The following is a 17,950-nucleotide window of genomic DNA, read 5'->3' as shown; positions in this document are numbered from 1 at the left end:
AGGAAAATTTAAATATCCAAAAAGCCATGAAAAAAATACACAAATATGTTTGAGGGGGCATTTTACTACTCCAAGCTATTTTCCAATGCATTCTGTGGTGGTAAAATGCCCACAATCAGAAATGTGTCTGAGGCGTCAGAAGACGTATGTTTTAAACACAAAATATTAGGAAAGTATCATCAACTGTCAAAGTAAAGCCTTAGGTAAAACTTTATTATTACTAATGTTTTGGTCTTGTAGGCTATATTTCTAACCCCATAGCAAATCTGTCTCTGGTGAGGTAAATGTTCCCCAATGAAATCCTACTGTTTGAACCAACTTACTGACACCCAGAATACTTAAGCCTGCTTCCCTAGAACAGTTTTCTTTGGGAAACCCCATAGGGACATTCTTCCCCCAAAACGTTGCATCATTATGGGGACATTCAAAGCTCCATCCGACAAGCGTTTTGATGCACACTCGTTACTGGGCACTCACAGAGTTTGCTCAGAATCCTCACATGACATCCTCTGCCTCCCGTGCACCTTCTACCCCTTCTAGCCTTCTTCGCCCGACAAAAAAAACCTTAATTAAGTCTGATGTTTTTTCAAACTCGGAATTGCTGCTCTCTCCTACTGTGTGCAGGAGAAGCAGCGCCATTAGAACAGCGGACTCAATGGGCCTCCTGCTCGTTGTGTACTTCCCCTTTAGAAAGAGGAAGTAACTGAGGACTGAAAACATGGGCAGAGAAGCGACGGTAGGGGGCATGTTAATCCTTGGTGTGATGGAGCTTAAAGACACCCCCATGGCCAAATCAATAATCCTGGGGATATTTTATATCCCATGTTGGGGAGAAATAGTAATTGATAACTGGCTGAAATTTGGGTACATTTTGCAGGTGACAGACAACAACAATGTGATTGGAGAACTATGTTGTAGGTCTACTTCTTGTAACCCCACCTGACTGGACCAGGTTAAATACGTATTTTTCTCAAAATACACACTTCGTAACATAATACATTTATTGGAGCCGAGAATGGTGTCGGAATGTTTGGGAAGTGCAAAAGCCAAAAGATATGTAACAGCACATTCCTATGCATGTCTGCTAAGAAGTAAGCCCCATTAAGATTAATGGAGCTTACTCCCAGGTATGTGTATAGAGGATTGCAGCCTATATTCTGAGGTGCAGTTCAGGTCAGCTTGTATCAGAATTTGCAAAGGATCAATTCTTCAAACATCCCTACTTAATATAATGGATATTGAGGAACATACCAATTTTGTTGAGGCTTCCGTTACTTGAATATCAACAGTCATTAAAAAAATATACTCAGACATGTTTGTGGGGCATTTTGCTACCTCAAGTCATTTTCCAATGTATCCCTGGGTACATTATGTGCTTATGGTATCTCCATAGGGTAAATTATATTATACTTCCTAATTGTTGTGAGGCTTTGAGATAAAATCTAGGCCTTCTGACTCTCCCTCCTTCCATCTCATATTATTGCATGAAATCTTACTCTCCAAATGAACAACAAGTGAAAGGTATTTAAAAAAATGTTGTTGGGCTGGCATGGGATTATGTAGAAAGTTCACAGTATTGCTGTTGGTGTCTCTAATGCAAACATATTTGAATCATTGCCATATTCTATTTTTTTTAATTACACCATCACAGAGGCACCTGCAACAGGTGATTTGGACATTCGCCCAGGATTCCGACGAGCGTGAGTATCATCGAAAATGTTTCTACTCACCAGCTAATGTGAGCAAGAAGCAGTTTATCTATGCTGAGGATGTCAGCATAGATAAAAAAATGTCTAACTACTGTATTCTTAGTGGCCGCTATATACTTCAGAGACTGGCTCTGATGCAGAGGTAGTCATACATAGGAAGATGTTGCACAGAATGGAATTGACAATCGAGGCATAAGCACCCATTGGATAGGGCTTGCATCGGCTAGATGATATCCAGTCGATGGGTGTCCCCATAGCTAAAGCCCATGTGTGAGCACAGAGTTCCTAATCTAGCCATACATACAGCCCTAGTTTCTGGATTTAGGCATCCATCCAGGTGATACAAACACACAGGACTCTATTGTGCATGTTCATGTACATCCTAATCCAGCAAGCAGGCTTCTTTGTGTGGACCAAAGTATTAGCCCAGGTTCTTGCTTAACTGGGACTTCCTTTGTGCTGCCGGAGGAGTACCAAAAACGTGGGAGGTGGAGTGGTGCAGACCGACATGACACTAATGCCATGCAGCCTCCAGGCAACTGAGGAGACCAAAGGCCTATTTAGTCCAGCATTCTGTTCCCCGTAGTGGCTATGTAGTGGGAAAGGGGACAAAAGCACCAATGACAATAGAAGAAAAAGGGAGATGTGTACTCTGGTGCTAAGTAAGGTTTAAAATATTTAATAATGATTTCTTCAATAAAAAATAATATGTAAATTCAAATAAGACAGATTGACGCGTACACTAGCTCGACGTTTCGGGCCCTTAGGTCCTTCATCAGGAGCTGTATCGTTGTCAAAATTCATTTATCCAAAAAATGTAGAATCTCTTTTGCTGTATTATCCTCAGAAGGACTGTTTAAACTGTAATATCTTTTACGGTTTAAACTGTAGTAACTTTTACAGTTTAAACAGTCCTTCTGAGGATAATACAGCAAAAGAGATTCTACATTTTTTGGATAAATGAATTTTGACGATGATACAGCTCCTGATGAAGGACCTAAGGGCCCGAAATGTTGAGCTAGTGTACGCGTCAATCTGTCTTATTTGAATTTACATATTTCTTATTGAAGAAATCATTATTAAATATTTTAAACCTTACTTAGCACCAGAGTACACATCTCCCTTTCCCCCCATAGTGGCTAACCAGATGACTGGAGGGAAAACCATGTGGCATGCTGGAGCATGCTCTCTAGGAGCCAATCAGCATCGTCCATCAGCCCTACTAGGGAAAGGGGACGTTTTCACTCCAGTCAACTTGTTGGGCATTATGAGAAACAGAATGCTGGACTAGATAGGCTTTTGGTCTGATCCAGCAAAGCTTTTCTTATAATGTTAGTTATGTATTATGTGTGACTCAAATAATTGTTTAATGAGCAAACACAGAAAAACATGTCTTATTATAGTACTATCCTCTGTTTAGGGAGTTCTCATTCAGGTTTTCTGGATTTCAATGAAGTGCCCACCCACACAAGAACACAAACATATATCCATACATTCAAAATTGAAAGCTGTAGAGTTTTGCATAGATAATCACAAACCTATAATACTTTCTCAGATACTGCACTTCGAAGCCACTAGTCAGCAACAGACCTAAGGGTGCTAAAGCACACTGAAATCTCTGATTTCTGCAGTCATTAAAAAAAAATCAGAGGCAGGAAAGAATTATTATTATTATTATTATTATTATTATTATTATTATTGTAGTTATGATTATTATTAGGCATGCCTAACTTTGTACTAAATTGTGGCCATAAATACACCTAATTTGTTCAGTTATATTTTCAAGAGTTGTTGCAGCCCATAGTACTTGAAATATTATTACTTTTGTGTGAATTGTTTTTTCCACCATATCAGTTGTGTTACTTGTTACTAAAGTGAGCATTATCTTTCATTACAGCTTTCTGTAGTCATCCTGATCTCTTTTTGATAGTTAAATGCTTTGAACATAGTAGAACGACCTTTAATGTAAAGCTTTTGTTCTGGACTGCTGTGGAATTTCTCTAAAACTAAAAGTAGTAATGGAATCTGAGTGAGCAGCTGTGATATATGGTATATTTATGGTATACAGTTGGCTCCATTTCAGTAAACAGCAAGAGTGGACAAGAGCCTAAGACCTACATTCCAGGGTTACAAGACATAGCTCCTATCATTTGCCAGAACATCCATTCACAGTTCCTACTATTTTCCCCTCCTCAATCAACACCCACCCACAGCTTCTTCCAAAATTATGTGTGTGTTTTCCCCCCATGGCCCTCCCTCCCACAACTCTTCTCCAGCCTGCAGATTACTGCTCCTATTCTTCTGCTACTATAATCTCTCTCTCTTTTTTTCCTGGGCTCTCCCCAAACATGTCTTGTTATTATTCTTTCTATTATTGTCATGTTGTATCCAATTGTGTCCCTTCCACTGATAAAAGGCTCTTTGATCTGGTGGAGATTTCTGTAAGCAGGAAGAGGGGGGCAACTTTCACTGATTCAGCCATCCCTCTGCAGCTGCCTGCACCCCACCCCCAAATATGCTCCAGATTGTTGGTGGACCCTTTGGAACAAGGCAGGAGGTGGTGGCGGTGGGACTACAGAAGAAAAAGGTGAAATTGTGAAAATCACCCCCTCCTTTTCTGCCCACGGAAGCCTCCACTAGATCAAAGAGTCTTCTGTCCACAGATGGACACAACTGGATACGTTGTTTTGGTTGTTTATAAAGCACCTACAAATTTCCAAGCGCTGTATAGCAAATGGAAAGAGGCTCACAATCTGATAGACATGACACACAAGAGAAAAGGAACAAAGATGGAAAAGGAAAGCAAGGATATTCAGGCACCAGTGGTTAATGCTGCATCGGGGGTGAGCAACTTCAGGAGTCCCAGGGACCGTTTCTTCCCCTGCTGGCTGTACTCTGGGGAGTGCCGGCGGAATTCTTTAGGGTGTTGGATGAGGCAGCAGCAGAAAAATCACCTTTTCCCCACTGATATTCAGTGGAAAACTGCTACGGAACACTTTAGCGACCAAAAGTAGCTTGCAGAGAAGGCAGTTTTGACCATTGCTGCATTCTGTGATGGTTTGCTGCTGAAAATCGGTGGCAAATCAGTACCTTTTTTGTCTCCATCACTACTTTCAGCAGCGAGATGGTGACAGGGGCTGCCATGGGCCATGTATTGCCCACCCCTGTGCTACATCATTTCATCAGCATCATACGGACTGGTCAGGTGGGTCTCCCTGCCTTAGGTACATACACAAACCTGGAGTCCTTCCTCCTCTGCCTCAGGCCAATAATTGGGGCAAGAGTGTTCTACTTCCCTTCAGCCCTGAACTGAATACAAATAGAGTATTTAGATAGGCAAATAGATACAGTAGCTGAACAGTAGTATATCGGTCCTTATAGTAAAAGAGGATTAAGATGGGAGGGACTGTTGTTGTTTAAAATGGATACTGTTTTATACTGTTGTTTTTATATTTTTGATGGTTTTCAATTTTGTATACTTTTTAATGTTCACTGTTTTTAACTTTTGTAAACCGCCCAGAGAGCTTCGGCTATGGGGCGGTATATAAATTTAATAAATAAATAAATAAATAAATAAATTAGAAGAACACATGCTTCCAGTTGAGGCTGGTGGATCCTTTGTCAGTGGAGCAGTGAATCCATTATGGGTTTCAGTCAGAACCATTCAAAACTCTAAAGGAGCTATCAAAAGTTCTGAACCCCATTCCCAAAATGGGTTCAGCATCTTGGATAGTTCCTTTAGAGTTCATAGGAACCACCAGCCTGCACTGTATGCTTCTAGTGAATAAGGTCCCAGGTTCAGTCACTGGCTTCTCCATTGAGAAGGATCCTGGGTAACAGGACTGGGAAAAACCCCAAGCAGTTCCTGCCACTCAGAAAGCAGACATAGGTATGTGTCGCAACCGGTTGACTCCAAATGAAAATCCCCTTTGCAAAGCTGTTGCTTTTGGAATAACTGTGTTTGCCTATTAAAGTTGGGAATTTGGAGATGGTAAGAAATTAGGTGAGAAAATGCTGGTGGATGGCGTGGAGCTGTGTGCCTCTGAATTCTGTCTCTGTGACTCTTATTCAGGAGCATGGCGGGCGGAGGGAGACGGATGACTTCAGCCTCCTCCAGGTAATCACATTTACACTAGCATTCAGCCTCAATCTTCATGATGAACTGTCACTCAAAGGCCAGTTTAAATAAAACAATAGCCATTTGTGGGCCATTTTAATCTTATGCATATTTCTCACAATCTATTAACAATTGTGCTAATTGGAATGTTCACATATGGTCACTAAATTAGTGTGGACAAGCAGCACAAATCAAAGTGCTGGACTAGATGGACTCTCAGTCTTATCCAGCATGGTTCTTCTTATGTCCTTATGCTTTCTAAAACCCTTTGCCTATTGTTATTCCTTATATTTCAGGAGCGATCCAGTGATGATGGTGGGAAAAGCAATTTTGGGATAGCGTACAATATCTATGAATTCTCAAAATCCATTCATTTTGTTTTAAGTTCATCTACATAGGATAATAACTGCAGAAAAGGGAAATAAACTTGTACTATAGATTAGCAGGTGCAATGGAATTGGGCATCTTAAATTATTTCCTCAATAAATTCTCAAAAGGAAAAAGGAAAAAGGGGAGGGGCTGTGGTTTTCCTGAAGTGGTCAGGCTTCCTGCTGTCCCTTCTCAACACAGGATGATCTGTGTAGGAGGTGTGACATTTGATGTGGAAGTGGTTCACTGCATGAAAGATCTTTCCGACCCTGCAGGATCAAAGGAAACAAGCCCCTGCTGCATTTTAGCCTTAACGAATTACTCACACAAATCTGTTTAAAGAGACAGTACTGCTATTCTCACCTTAGACCCAAAATATCGTGCTACTGATGCTAGATCAGCAGATTGTGTAGCACTCTGGGAGGGGTGGGAAAATTAAGATTAAAATAATTTTGAAAGCTCATAGTACACGCGTGAATCATCTTTGGCATCTCACCTTCAGTGTGGATGTATCCAAATCATCCTCACCTTTTTGTGAACCTTACTTTCTTCTTTTGTCACCACATGCTATTTCTGTACTGTTCACTAGCAATGTTATTTGCTTTACTGCACAGTGCGGATGGACACGACGAAGGCAGGGAGCTGGATTTCAGTGCCTTGCTGAAAAAGAGGTGAGTGAGTAAATCTGTAGCAGACTAACATCTGTAAAATGATGGGATAAAAGGCTAAAGCTAAATTGCATTGGGTTATTCTTGCCATCATTCCCATCTTGCTTTCCCATGAGGATATGCTGGGTGTTTCAGGGGTGTCAGTTGTGGCTACTCCTGTGATCTGTGACAATAATCATGTGCATATAAAAGTAGGGAAATTACCAACGATGAGGCTATCAGATCGCAGATTATGTTGCTCAGTCAGAGACATGGACAACCTCTACATGCAGAAGAAATGGCCCAACATAACCTGGTATGGATTGTAAAAGTAAAGTACATTTGGGGGAGGGGTAGAATGTAGAAAGTTATTTCAGAACTGTCAAATCCCTATGGTGTTACCTTTATGACAGAGATATCCACCAGCACCCTTTCCAATGGAAGCAGTGGAGGCTGGTAGCACCCATGTCAGTGGGGTGGTGAATCCACTCCAGATATCAGTCAGAACCAGTCAAAACCCTAATGGAGCACTCCACACCTTAGATAGCGCCTTTAGAGTTCTAACTGAAAGCAGGTGTGGATTCACTGCCCCACTGACATCAGAGCCACATGCCTCCACTGTATAGAAGTCTTTGGGTGCTTCCAGAAAGAGGAATCCTAGTGCTTACCATTAAAAGGCCTTGTGCAGCCTTCCATCTTTTCTTCCTTGCTAGGAAATTTGCACAAATTTCCCCTCTATTTTTCTACTCTGCCTTGAGGTTTGCACGTATTGCTGCTCCATGTTGCTGCTTCACCATGACATATGCATAATTTCCCCTTCATTTTACTGCTCTGCCTTGAGATTTCTGCAGTTTCCCGCTCCATGTTACTGCTTTACCATGGCATTAGCATATGTTTAGCGATCCAGCTCACTGCTCTATAATCCATATGTCTGTGTGACAACTAGAAACAGAGAATAGTGGAGGAAAGTGTCAAGAACCAAAGGGAGGGGGCAGCTGAAAGCAGCTGGCAGCTGCAGGAGAGAAATAGGTTTAGGGGCAGGTGTACTTCAGTGTAACATGAAGCAGCCTTTAAAAAAAAAAGTTGGTTAACTAGGAAGGGAAGTGCCAAAAAGGAGGATGAAATTGAACATGATATTGACAAGAGGGAGATATCAGTATGCTTGACTAAACACCTAGAATGTAGGTAGAAGGCTGTAACTGTGAGAATAGTGGCCTGTTTGGCACCTGGTGAGTTTGTGGTTGAGGAACAATCTGAACCACGAACTTTCACACTCATTGCTCTGACTAGTAGGCTCATAAGGAAATTTGTCTGTTTGCCACAAAGAATGATCATCGTTCTTCATTTTGACATCTTGCATTTCTCTCCTTTCTGTTGCCTCCTCTTACCTTCCTCCTCTGTTGTTGTTGTTGTTGTTTCTGCCTTATATTTTGCCTATCTGCACTATGCTTTGCTCTCTCGTCTACATGTGGAAACCCTTCTTGGAATTCTGGTGCCTGAACAGAGAGTAAGATTTTCTTTTAATTTCTGTATAAAATGCATGGAACAGAAGTATGAAGGCTACAGGATTTGCACAATTTTCCTTTTTTTTCAAGACGTGGTGCTTTATGAGTTTTCTACACATTGTTTTAAAATGTTACAGATAGACAGATTATGAGGACATTGTTCAGTTAATTTGCTTTCCAAAATGTTCTAATAATTCATTATGACTTGGAGCAGATTTAAAATTAGCATGGGATCCTCCCCTCCCACCCCCATGCGATAGAAACACTATTATCCAAACCTGGCTATTCAGAATTTCTATCTGAGCATCAACAGAGCTCTCTAATCCTATATCAGTACCAGACTTGTTCCTCTGCATGTTCAGTTCTGCATATATTTCTCAGGTCCCTCTAGTAATCAAGGGAGCCCAATTTCTCTGCTGATCATGTATAGGTTTGATGCAAAATCCTCTTAAACTGGCATAGTCACTATGAAGTAAATTGATTCAAAATAACTTTTAGAATTGACATAGCTGCTTCTTCTCTGTGGTTCAATTCCATGCAGGCCCAGAGATGTACTGGTTGGGCCTTTGTTCGAGTAGGTTGGTTTACATGGGTTGTGGTCATTGCATAATACAATGGACCAGAAACTGATGCCAGGTTTTATTTAATACATTATCCTTCAAATGATGACATTGTTTCATTGTTTTGGTATAGTGGTCATCCCCCATTTTGATTTTCAAAGATACCTAATCAAAGACTAAATAGCTATTAAATCAAAATTGACTGAATTTTTTTTTCATGATATGAAAGATTTTATAGAAAATGAATATCTTTGGTCAACATATTCTATATTACTAAAGTTAAACTATGTCTGCAACTTTTTCATTAGAATGTTAGAATCACCAGTTTGAAACCCTGAAATAAATTTTAAAAGCTAGTGTTAGAGCTAGGGTTGTTCTTTTCTCTACACCTGGAGCATGTAGAGAAGATTATCCTTTTCTTGCCATGGAGTTATCCCAAATCTTGAGTTTAGGGGGAGATCTTCCAAGGGTGGAGCAGGGCTTCCAGGCATGTTATAGCCATAGCTTCTTAAATAAAGTAATGATCAGGTGATGGCAGACCTCAGAACTGGGCAACTGTCTGGTATTGGAAAATATGGCATTATTTCCTATGCTGTTTTGGTGGCTCTGTTCAGAATAGAAATTAAAGCTGCAATCCTATGGTCCATAGGAGGGCATCCCAGGAGCCAGAAGATATCTTGGGTCTGTCCCATTACAAGGACAGAGAGAGAGAGGTCCTCCCTTGGAGGGGCACATCTGAACCTGCTCCACCCCCAGCTACTATAGAAACCTCAGTGGCTGGTTCTTCTCTGATGTCATGACTTTAGAGATGGGAGGAAAGGGGGCACGCCAGGCAGGGTGTTAGGAAAGGCTGCAAGTCCACAGAACCTACAACTTTCCTGGCCACCAGACCTGCCCCCATTGATGTACAAGCAATTGCTAGTTTGTCTAGTTGGCCTTTAGAACTAAATTCCACTGAATTCAGCAGGGCTTATTTCCAGTTAAGCATGCTTAATATTTTAGTCTTAATTAAGAAGTTGTTGTTTTTCATGAGTTTTTTTATTTTATGTGAATTCTTGAAACAGAAAATGCAGGCTTCAGTTTGAATACTTCCGGTAGCATAGTGCTACAAGTAGTAGTTGGATTAATGCAAGAATGGCTTGGAATGTTCTCTTTTGGAAATGCATGTGGACAGACAAAACCCTGGGTAAAGATTCACCACCATCACCATCACCACAGCAGCAGCAAAAGTTCGGAACTGATCTTGCAGTTGTCCCATCTTCTGCTTTTCTCCCACCATAATCATGATCTCTTCCAGGAGATCATGCTGGAAAGGAGAAAACTTTATTTAATGCTCTTCTGGATCATTATTTTCCAGCAGAGTTATCTAAATAGATGACATTGACGTACAGGTGCCATAGGCAAGGGGGAGGTCAGGAGGAAGGGAACAGTTGTCACTCCGCTGCGACATGGGATGGTGAGGGAAGACCTTGAAGAAGGTGACAGCTGACAGGTTTTATTCAATCTAAGGTAATAAGATAGGAAAGGACGATCACTGGGATGTATGCAACTATTTTTAACTCTTCCACACATGTTTAGAACACAGCAGCAGCTCAGACTGTGTGCAGCAGGTTCAGCCTAAAATACTTTAATGCCGCCTTTCTCCAGATGTGTTAGACTTAGGGATGCTGCAGAAATTCAAGACAGACTAAAATGAGTTTGGATTTCTAAAAATCTGACCTACAGAATCTGCTGCAGACTGGCCAGACAGAGTCCATGGACTTCCAGATTGCTTTTTTAATTTTTTTTCTGTAGTTTACGCAAATTCGTTTGCAAGAAAATATGCACATTTCTGCTGAGACATATGCTATGCAGGAAAAATTACCCCGGGGAAAAGTCAAAGGGAAAGGGGGACATTATGTGAAATATTATATACTAACATAAATTATGTAAAGTGTTGCAAACTTTCTTATGGAACTATTTGTATATTTTCCCGCATTACGGAAAAATGTTGAATCCTTCTGTGAATGGACGCTGGAATGAACAACACGGCACAATCCATGAAACACAAGCAGGGCAGGTTTCACAAAACCCAGACATCCCCAGTTTGACTACAGCTCCCATATCCCCAGTCAGCATCATGCCAGCTGGGGAGGATGGAGGTTGTGATGTACTACAGCTAGAAGGCACCAGGCTGCCTTAATGCCTCCTGGTTTATGGATAAACAGTGGTGTTATTTCTATAGCATAGGTTCCTCGTCACAGAAAGGAATAGTGTAATGGTGACTTGTAAGAGCCAAAGTGGTAAGGCATGATGTGATGTGGAGGAATCCCTTGTCAACACCATTCCTGAGGTTGTACAGATCCTGCCTGTCACACCAGTCTGATGACTTCACCTACCGGTAGTACAGACAGAATCAGGCCAGGTATAGGATGAGCTTTGTCCCTCAAAACAGATCTGATGAGGTCACCCAACCCATAAATGTTTACAAGCCAAGTGAACTCTAACTCAGGGATGGGGAACCTGTGCCATACAGATCTGGTTGGACTCCCACTCTAAAATGGCCACTTGTCAGGAACAGTGGGAGCTGTAGCCCAACAACATCTAGAGGGTCACAGGTTGCCCATCCCTCTTCTAACTGAAAGTGGAGGAAAAATCAACAGGATGCTAAAACTAAAGGTACCTTTTGCTTATTACTTGCCATTTGAGCACTTACACAATTGTAACTTGATCCATTCTGTTTTCTGTGTTTGTGGCAAAGCACAATATCTAAGTGACATTAGCCACTTTGAGCTTTTCTATACAAGACTGTTAATGTGCTATATCTACTTTCGGTTTCAAGGAACTGAAATCCAAGCTCTACAAAAAGAGCATTTCCTTTCCTGCTTTTCCACTATATAACCTGTAGGTGGCACTGCGGTATAGTGGAATAGCACCAATACACAAATGAATAAAGTGTTTTCTTTTACTTTCATGAATAATACCATATTTTCTCTGCTTTAAAAAAAACTTGCTGAAAGTGCTCTTTAGACATAAGAGTAAAACTGGAGGGTCACAACATTTTCTAAAGAACCCCTAAACAACCGTGAGTATGGAATGACAAGTGCACAACAAATGTCTCATGTAGAAAAGCTCTTTATGTGAAAATCATGCATTCTGTGAACACATGGTGAGAAAGAGGGGATTGAAGGACCACACTGGGGACAGAGCCAATCACCCTCCATGCTTTCAGCATTAAGGTAAGAGGGTGTGCATGGAATCTACATGTGTACAGCTGTAAGCGTATAGGCTCAGTCAGGGACCGTATCTTTTACATGTCTATTGCAGATCCTTCATGCAATTTTTGGATGCATGTAGGACTTAGTGCACACCTTCAGCTGAATGCATGTAAGTCCAAGGCTAAGATAGTGGGCACAATCTTTTCCTTCCCTCACATTTTCACTGAACATGTAAAGAGCCTTCTAAATTAATCAATTGATATGATTCTGTGTAGGTGATCAGCCTAGCTGTCCTAATTTGGGGGCAGGACTATCAATTTATGACTCCTGCAGTGTTCTACGCCCCTCTTCCCAAATTCATCAGGGTAGCTGACTTGGATTGTACAAGCAACTCCAGCATTGCACACAACCTGAATTCTGGTGTTAATTTGATACACTTTGCTCAAGCGAAGGTCACTTAGTGTAGGTTGCTAACTTCTGCTGCATAACCTGTGCTGCAATTGGTCCATTAATGCACATTAAAAAGAAATGCCTTCCTAGAAGTATACATACATTTCTTCTGCTATTCTTACTATGGCTATGCGATAAACATGAAGTGAATTGCCTCAGTGCAAGGGAGGCAAACAAAACACCAGTTGTAATTCATATGAGCCCAAACGGAATGACACAGATTAGAAGGATGCTCAGTTTTAGGAGCAGTGAAGGTCAGTCAATTAATTAAAGCTCCTCCTATTTCATTAAAAAGCTTCCAACAGAACTATAGCAGTTCCAACATGGCCCATTTAAGTTGGCATAAACTATAGAGTGTAAGACTATTAGGCCTGGTTCAGACAACACGCTAAACCATGCTGCTTAACCACAAAATGGTTAAGCTTAATCCATTTCCTTAACCATTTTGTGGTTAAGCAGTATGGTTTAGCGTGTTGTCTGAACCAGGCCCTAGAGTTGGATTGCTGTATCAGTGCAGTGGCGTCTATACCGCCGTCATGTTCCAGTGTAGTAAATCCTTAGCTTCCATGCCAAGGAAGGGCAGGCTTGCTTTAATGATGGCTGCTAATACTAACCCATGTTGCCCTCTTTCTTGCTCTTGGGGATGCTGCATGCTCTTCCAAACGCTTCTCTGCATCGTTCTCAAGCCCAGCAGTTTCTTGCGTTCAGTACATCGGTAAGCATTTCAATCCATCTCCTCTGCCCACTGTCAATAACTATCTGCCAGAGGGGGGTAGCCCTGTTAGTCTGTTGTAACAAAAACAACAAGGAGTATTGTAGCACCTTGAAGACTAACAAATATTTTATGGCATATGCTTTTATGGACTAGAGTCATGCATTTGAGAAAGTGGGCTTTACACCATGAAAGCTTCTGCCGTAGTAATGTGTTAGTCTTGAAGGTATTGCAAAACCCTGCGTTGATTTTGTTAATAAATATGTTTACAAAGAATGCAAACAGATCTGTATACCTAGAATCCTTAAATTGTAAATTAGGCCACATTCTTGAGTGAATTATCAGCGAGAAATACAAACTTAATGCTATCTTTGCATCTAGTATATGCCAGTCTAAATATTTTTAAAATGCATGGGTGGATCATAATTCCTTATGTTTAATTTGAAAGAGCAATTACCACTCATTTGCAAAAGAGAGAGAGAAATGAAACACAAATTCTATCTATAATCAAGAGTTTTAGGATGAGCAAGGTTTCTCCATAGAGACCTGCCCCCATGGATTCCTAAAACTTGCAGCATGGCCTCCGTTACATCTGCTGCTAGGTGGAGGAAGGTGATATTGTTGTTAAAGAATTGATTCAGGTATCTGAAAATAAGGGTCCAGTTGTTGGCTGTGACATATTATTCTTGTCTAACCTTTATCAAGACATTCTTGCTACATTTGTACTTAGCAATAAGCCAGGATTCCTGACTTGGCTTATCCTGCCTAATTCTGAGGGAGCAGCGTGCTGATGCATGCAGCCTGTTCACTCTTGCTTGCACAAGTAAGTAAACGAACTAGTAATTGCTAGCTTATTGTGACATTGTGACCCGGTATCCTAGTTTATTGCGCTCAAATGAACCAGGATTTATAAAACAACAGCAACAACAAACCCTGGATTATTGGTGGCTTGCAATCCTGCCTTGTTTGGGAAGAAAAAACTAACATACTGGGTTTGGATGTCACAAGGTGCCACCCATTTCTGCTTCGTTTACCTGCTTCCATTTGCAGGAAGAGCAAAATGAGGGTGAACGGGCTGTGTATAACAGCATAGTTCTTGTTCACAGTAAACCAGGTTAAGCTTATTGCTATATGAGAATGTGGCCTTATGGTTACACGTGAATGGATGCCTTAAGCATCCCATCAAGAATGAGGCAACTGTACAGACTGGCATTTTAATATATGGCAGTATAAATGTTTTAGAGACACATTCTAATTTACAGGCTATTTGAACCACAATATAATATAATGCTATATGCCCTTTTCCGGCAGAGGTGAGGCAAAAACTGATTCACAGCCGGATGTTGATGTTTGGGAAATTCTTCGGAACGCTCCTGCATCAGAGTATGAGAAAATTGCTTTCCAATATGGCATCACTGATCTGCGAGGGATGTTGAAACGTCTCAAGCGTATGAAGAAAGAGGAAAAGAAAAGCACATGTAAGAGAACTAGATTTCTTCTTCTTTTTTCTTCTTCACAGAAGTTATCTCCTTTTTGAGTAAAATGGTCTTCAAACTCTTCTCTACAAAAAATAAATAGAATAAATAAAAATGTAGAGATAATACTGGGTGTTTAAGAAAAGTCTGATAGAAGACTGTAGCTTAAGCAAAAGAGGTGGCGAAAGGAACACCCATGATTCAACATGACTCAGTAAGAGTCGCTTTAACAAGATTAGAGGACAAGTAAGCATATATTACCATTAATACTCAGTGTAGAATAAAACGTTCTGAACTAGACATTCAAATGAAGCATTTGTGTCCAACCGTCATATGTTTGTTCAGTAAAGATTACACTGTACTAAATTACAATCTTTTTCGTACAAGGCTAAAAGCTCCATCCGACGAGCATTTTATTGCACGCTCGTTCTGGGCACTCATGGAGTTTGCTCAGGTCCCTCACATGACGTCGTCTGCCTCCCGCGCCCCTTCCGCCCCTTCTGGCCTTCCTTTCGCAACAAAAAAACTCCTCTTTAAGTATGATGTTTTTTCAAACTCAGAATTGTTGCTCTCTCCTGCTGTGTGCAGGAGAAGCAGCACCATTAGAACAGCGGACTCAGTGGGCCTCCTGCTCATTCCGTACTTCCTCTTTTGAAAAGAGGAAGTAACTGAGGAAGGAAAACACGGGTGGAGAAGCGAAGGTAGGGAGCATGTTAACCCCCGGTGTGATGGAGCTCTAATCTTTTTCTCTTTGCTCCTGTCACTTTAAAGGGCTGTGCTCTCTCAATCTGCTTGTAATTTTGGGGGGTTCTGTCAGCAAGATGGGAAGACGGTCTGGCAGTTGGGGGGGCTCTGGAGTAGATTTGGGGAGGCATGGAGGACTGAAGGAGAAGAGGAGGGGAAAGTCCCTTTGCACGAGCATGAGTCTGCTTGTATGACATTGGACTTCACCCATAATCTTTTTTGCTGCCTATTGTACACCACCCTGGAATCTATTGGATGAAGAGCAGTTCAGAAATATTTTAAGTAAATAAATAAGTGAATAAATAAATATGTAGACAGGCCCTTAAAATAAAGGAAGATGACATTTCTTCCCACTCAAAGATACAGTGCAAAACTAGCCATCTTTGAAGACGACAGCTCTTGATTTTGCAAACCCTTTTGCCCCCAGCCTTTACCAAGAGACTGGATCCTGCCTACCAGGTTGACAAAGGACAGAAGATCAAGTTAATGGTGGAACTCGCTAACCCAGACGATGAAGTGAAATGGCTAAAGAATGGGCAAGAGATCCAAGTGAGCGGCAGGTAATTGAGAAAACGTAATAATGACACATGGGGTTAGTATTATAGCCTGGAATGTGGCAATTCTAGTCCTCAACAAGAATGGAAGAAAAAAAAATGGCAGCAACACTGTTATCTCTTAGGCGCCAGGTCAAGACTTTTCTCTTCTCCCAGGTATTTAACACCATTTAACAACACTAAGTTTGTTTTTTAATGGACCCCTAGAACTGTTGTTTTTAAATGGATACTGTTGTTTTTATATTTATTTATTTATTTATTTATTTATTACATTTTTATACCGCCCAATAGCCGAAGCTCTCTGGGCGGTTCACAAAAATTAAAACCATTAAGAACATAATAAAACATCCAACAATCTAAAAACCCAAATACAAAATACAATATAAAAATATAATACAATATAAAATAATACAATATACAATATTTTTTTTTATGTTTTTAAATTTTGTATACTTTTTAATGTTTATTGCTTTTAACTTTTGTAAACCACCCAGAGAGCTTTGGCTATGGGGCAGTACATAAATGTAACAAATAAATAAATATCATCAGAAGCGAAAGGGGAAAGAATAATAACAAAGAATGTATGCAGATGATATAATGGGGGAAAGGGCAGTGTCTGTTACTGTATAAGACTGCTGATCAATCCACAAATTTTCATGACTGATTTTTCTGTCTCTTTGTTCAATCTTTGCACCTGGAACTGAACCACATCAATGGCCTGTCCCTTAGCAAGTAAGTTCTCATATTATGCCTTCCTGTTTATGATCCAGCTAACTTTCCCTTCTCATGATAGAATGGCAAAACTATTAGATAATGAACACATTATTTTCAGTATTTTTACGTATTTGTTCCCAGTCCTTCATGGATATTTTTTTTTTCTTTCTGATGAAGAGGTGGAAGGCAACATAATTTTGGAGCTATTCTGGCTCCAGTTATTTCTCCTCGCTAAATGCTGCATAATCTACTAGCCATACATTACCTAAAGCAATATGGGCTTGAACCAGGGATGAATGCATCTTTGTATTAAGCAGCTTATAAGGAGATTCGTGTTCTGTGCATCTGCAGAAATGCTATTTGGAGGCTGTTTACATGTAGAGAAAGCTTCGTGGTAGCTGTGGATCGGCATTGAGTTGGTTAGATGATGCAGGCGCAGCTTTGCAGCCACTGCGGGGCTTTCCTAGGATGCTGCGGTTTGATTTACCCCGACATTTTCAATTGGAACTATGTCAATATGGCACTTCCACCATCTGATGTCGCTCTGGGGCCAATCCAGGGGTGGTGCCTGGTGGAAGGCGACCGGTGATTGGTCGCCTTCCACCAGGAAGAGGGTGGGGGCAGCTCCAGTACCCAGATGGCTGCACAGAAACCCCACATTTCCTCCTCGGCATCAGGATTACCTGATGACACCCAGGGAGAGGAAAAGTGCAGGTTTGTGAGGGAGGTGGCACCAACCTGGTGCTGTGAAGAAAGCCCCCCTGTCAATCATGTTTCTTCACCCACATTCCAAGGAATGGATTGGATGACTTCCTTGGTAACCTTGTGTGCTACAAAGGAGAACATAAGTGGTATGCTCAACTTCCCTTGTCATCCAGAAAAGGATGGAGGCAGCTAGTCAAGAGCTCTCCCTCTTTTCTGCTGTGACTCAAGACAGGATGATTAACATGTAGGTACCTTTTCTGTCTTAATACCTTTGGATTCTATTTGCGTTTCACCAGATACATTTTTGAGGCTCTAGGAAATAAAAGGATACTGACCATCAACCACTGCTCACTGGCTGATGATGCAGCATATCAATGTGTCATTGGTGAGGAGAAGACTTTTACAGAACTGTTTGTAAGAGGTGAGCCTAATTAACTATCATTGTTGGATTGGGATGTGAGAAATCCGGGTTCAAAGATCTGTGCCCAAATG

General features: G+C 41.0%; 1 protein-coding gene across 1 annotated transcript in view; it reads left to right on the top strand.

The window, feature by feature from the left end:
• The window catches only part of MYBPC3 (myosin binding protein C3), an 84,849-nt gene that overhangs the window by 23,603 nt on the left and 43,296 nt on the right, over positions 1 to 17,950 (top strand). Inside the window, exons 7-13 of the mRNA XM_063118832.1 lie at positions 1,652 to 1,700; positions 6,810 to 6,866; positions 12,185 to 12,189; positions 14,580 to 14,744; positions 15,913 to 16,045; positions 16,769 to 16,771; positions 17,755 to 17,879. Coding sequence (XP_062974902.1) covers positions 1,652 to 1,700; positions 6,810 to 6,866; positions 12,185 to 12,189; positions 14,580 to 14,744; positions 15,913 to 16,045; positions 16,769 to 16,771; positions 17,755 to 17,879 — 537 coding nt within the window. The remainder of the gene's footprint in view (positions 1 to 1,651; positions 1,701 to 6,809; positions 6,867 to 12,184; positions 12,190 to 14,579; positions 14,745 to 15,912; positions 16,046 to 16,768; positions 16,772 to 17,754; positions 17,880 to 17,950) is intronic.

This window comes from Elgaria multicarinata, chromosome 2 (assembly GCF_023053635.1).
Source record: "Elgaria multicarinata webbii isolate HBS135686 ecotype San Diego chromosome 2, rElgMul1.1.pri, whole genome shotgun sequence".
NCBI classification, from domain to species: domain Eukaryota; kingdom Metazoa; phylum Chordata; class Lepidosauria; order Squamata; family Anguidae; genus Elgaria; species Elgaria multicarinata.
The sequence above is the reverse complement of the archived record's forward strand: the minus strand, read 5'-3'. Positions and strand labels throughout refer to the sequence as shown.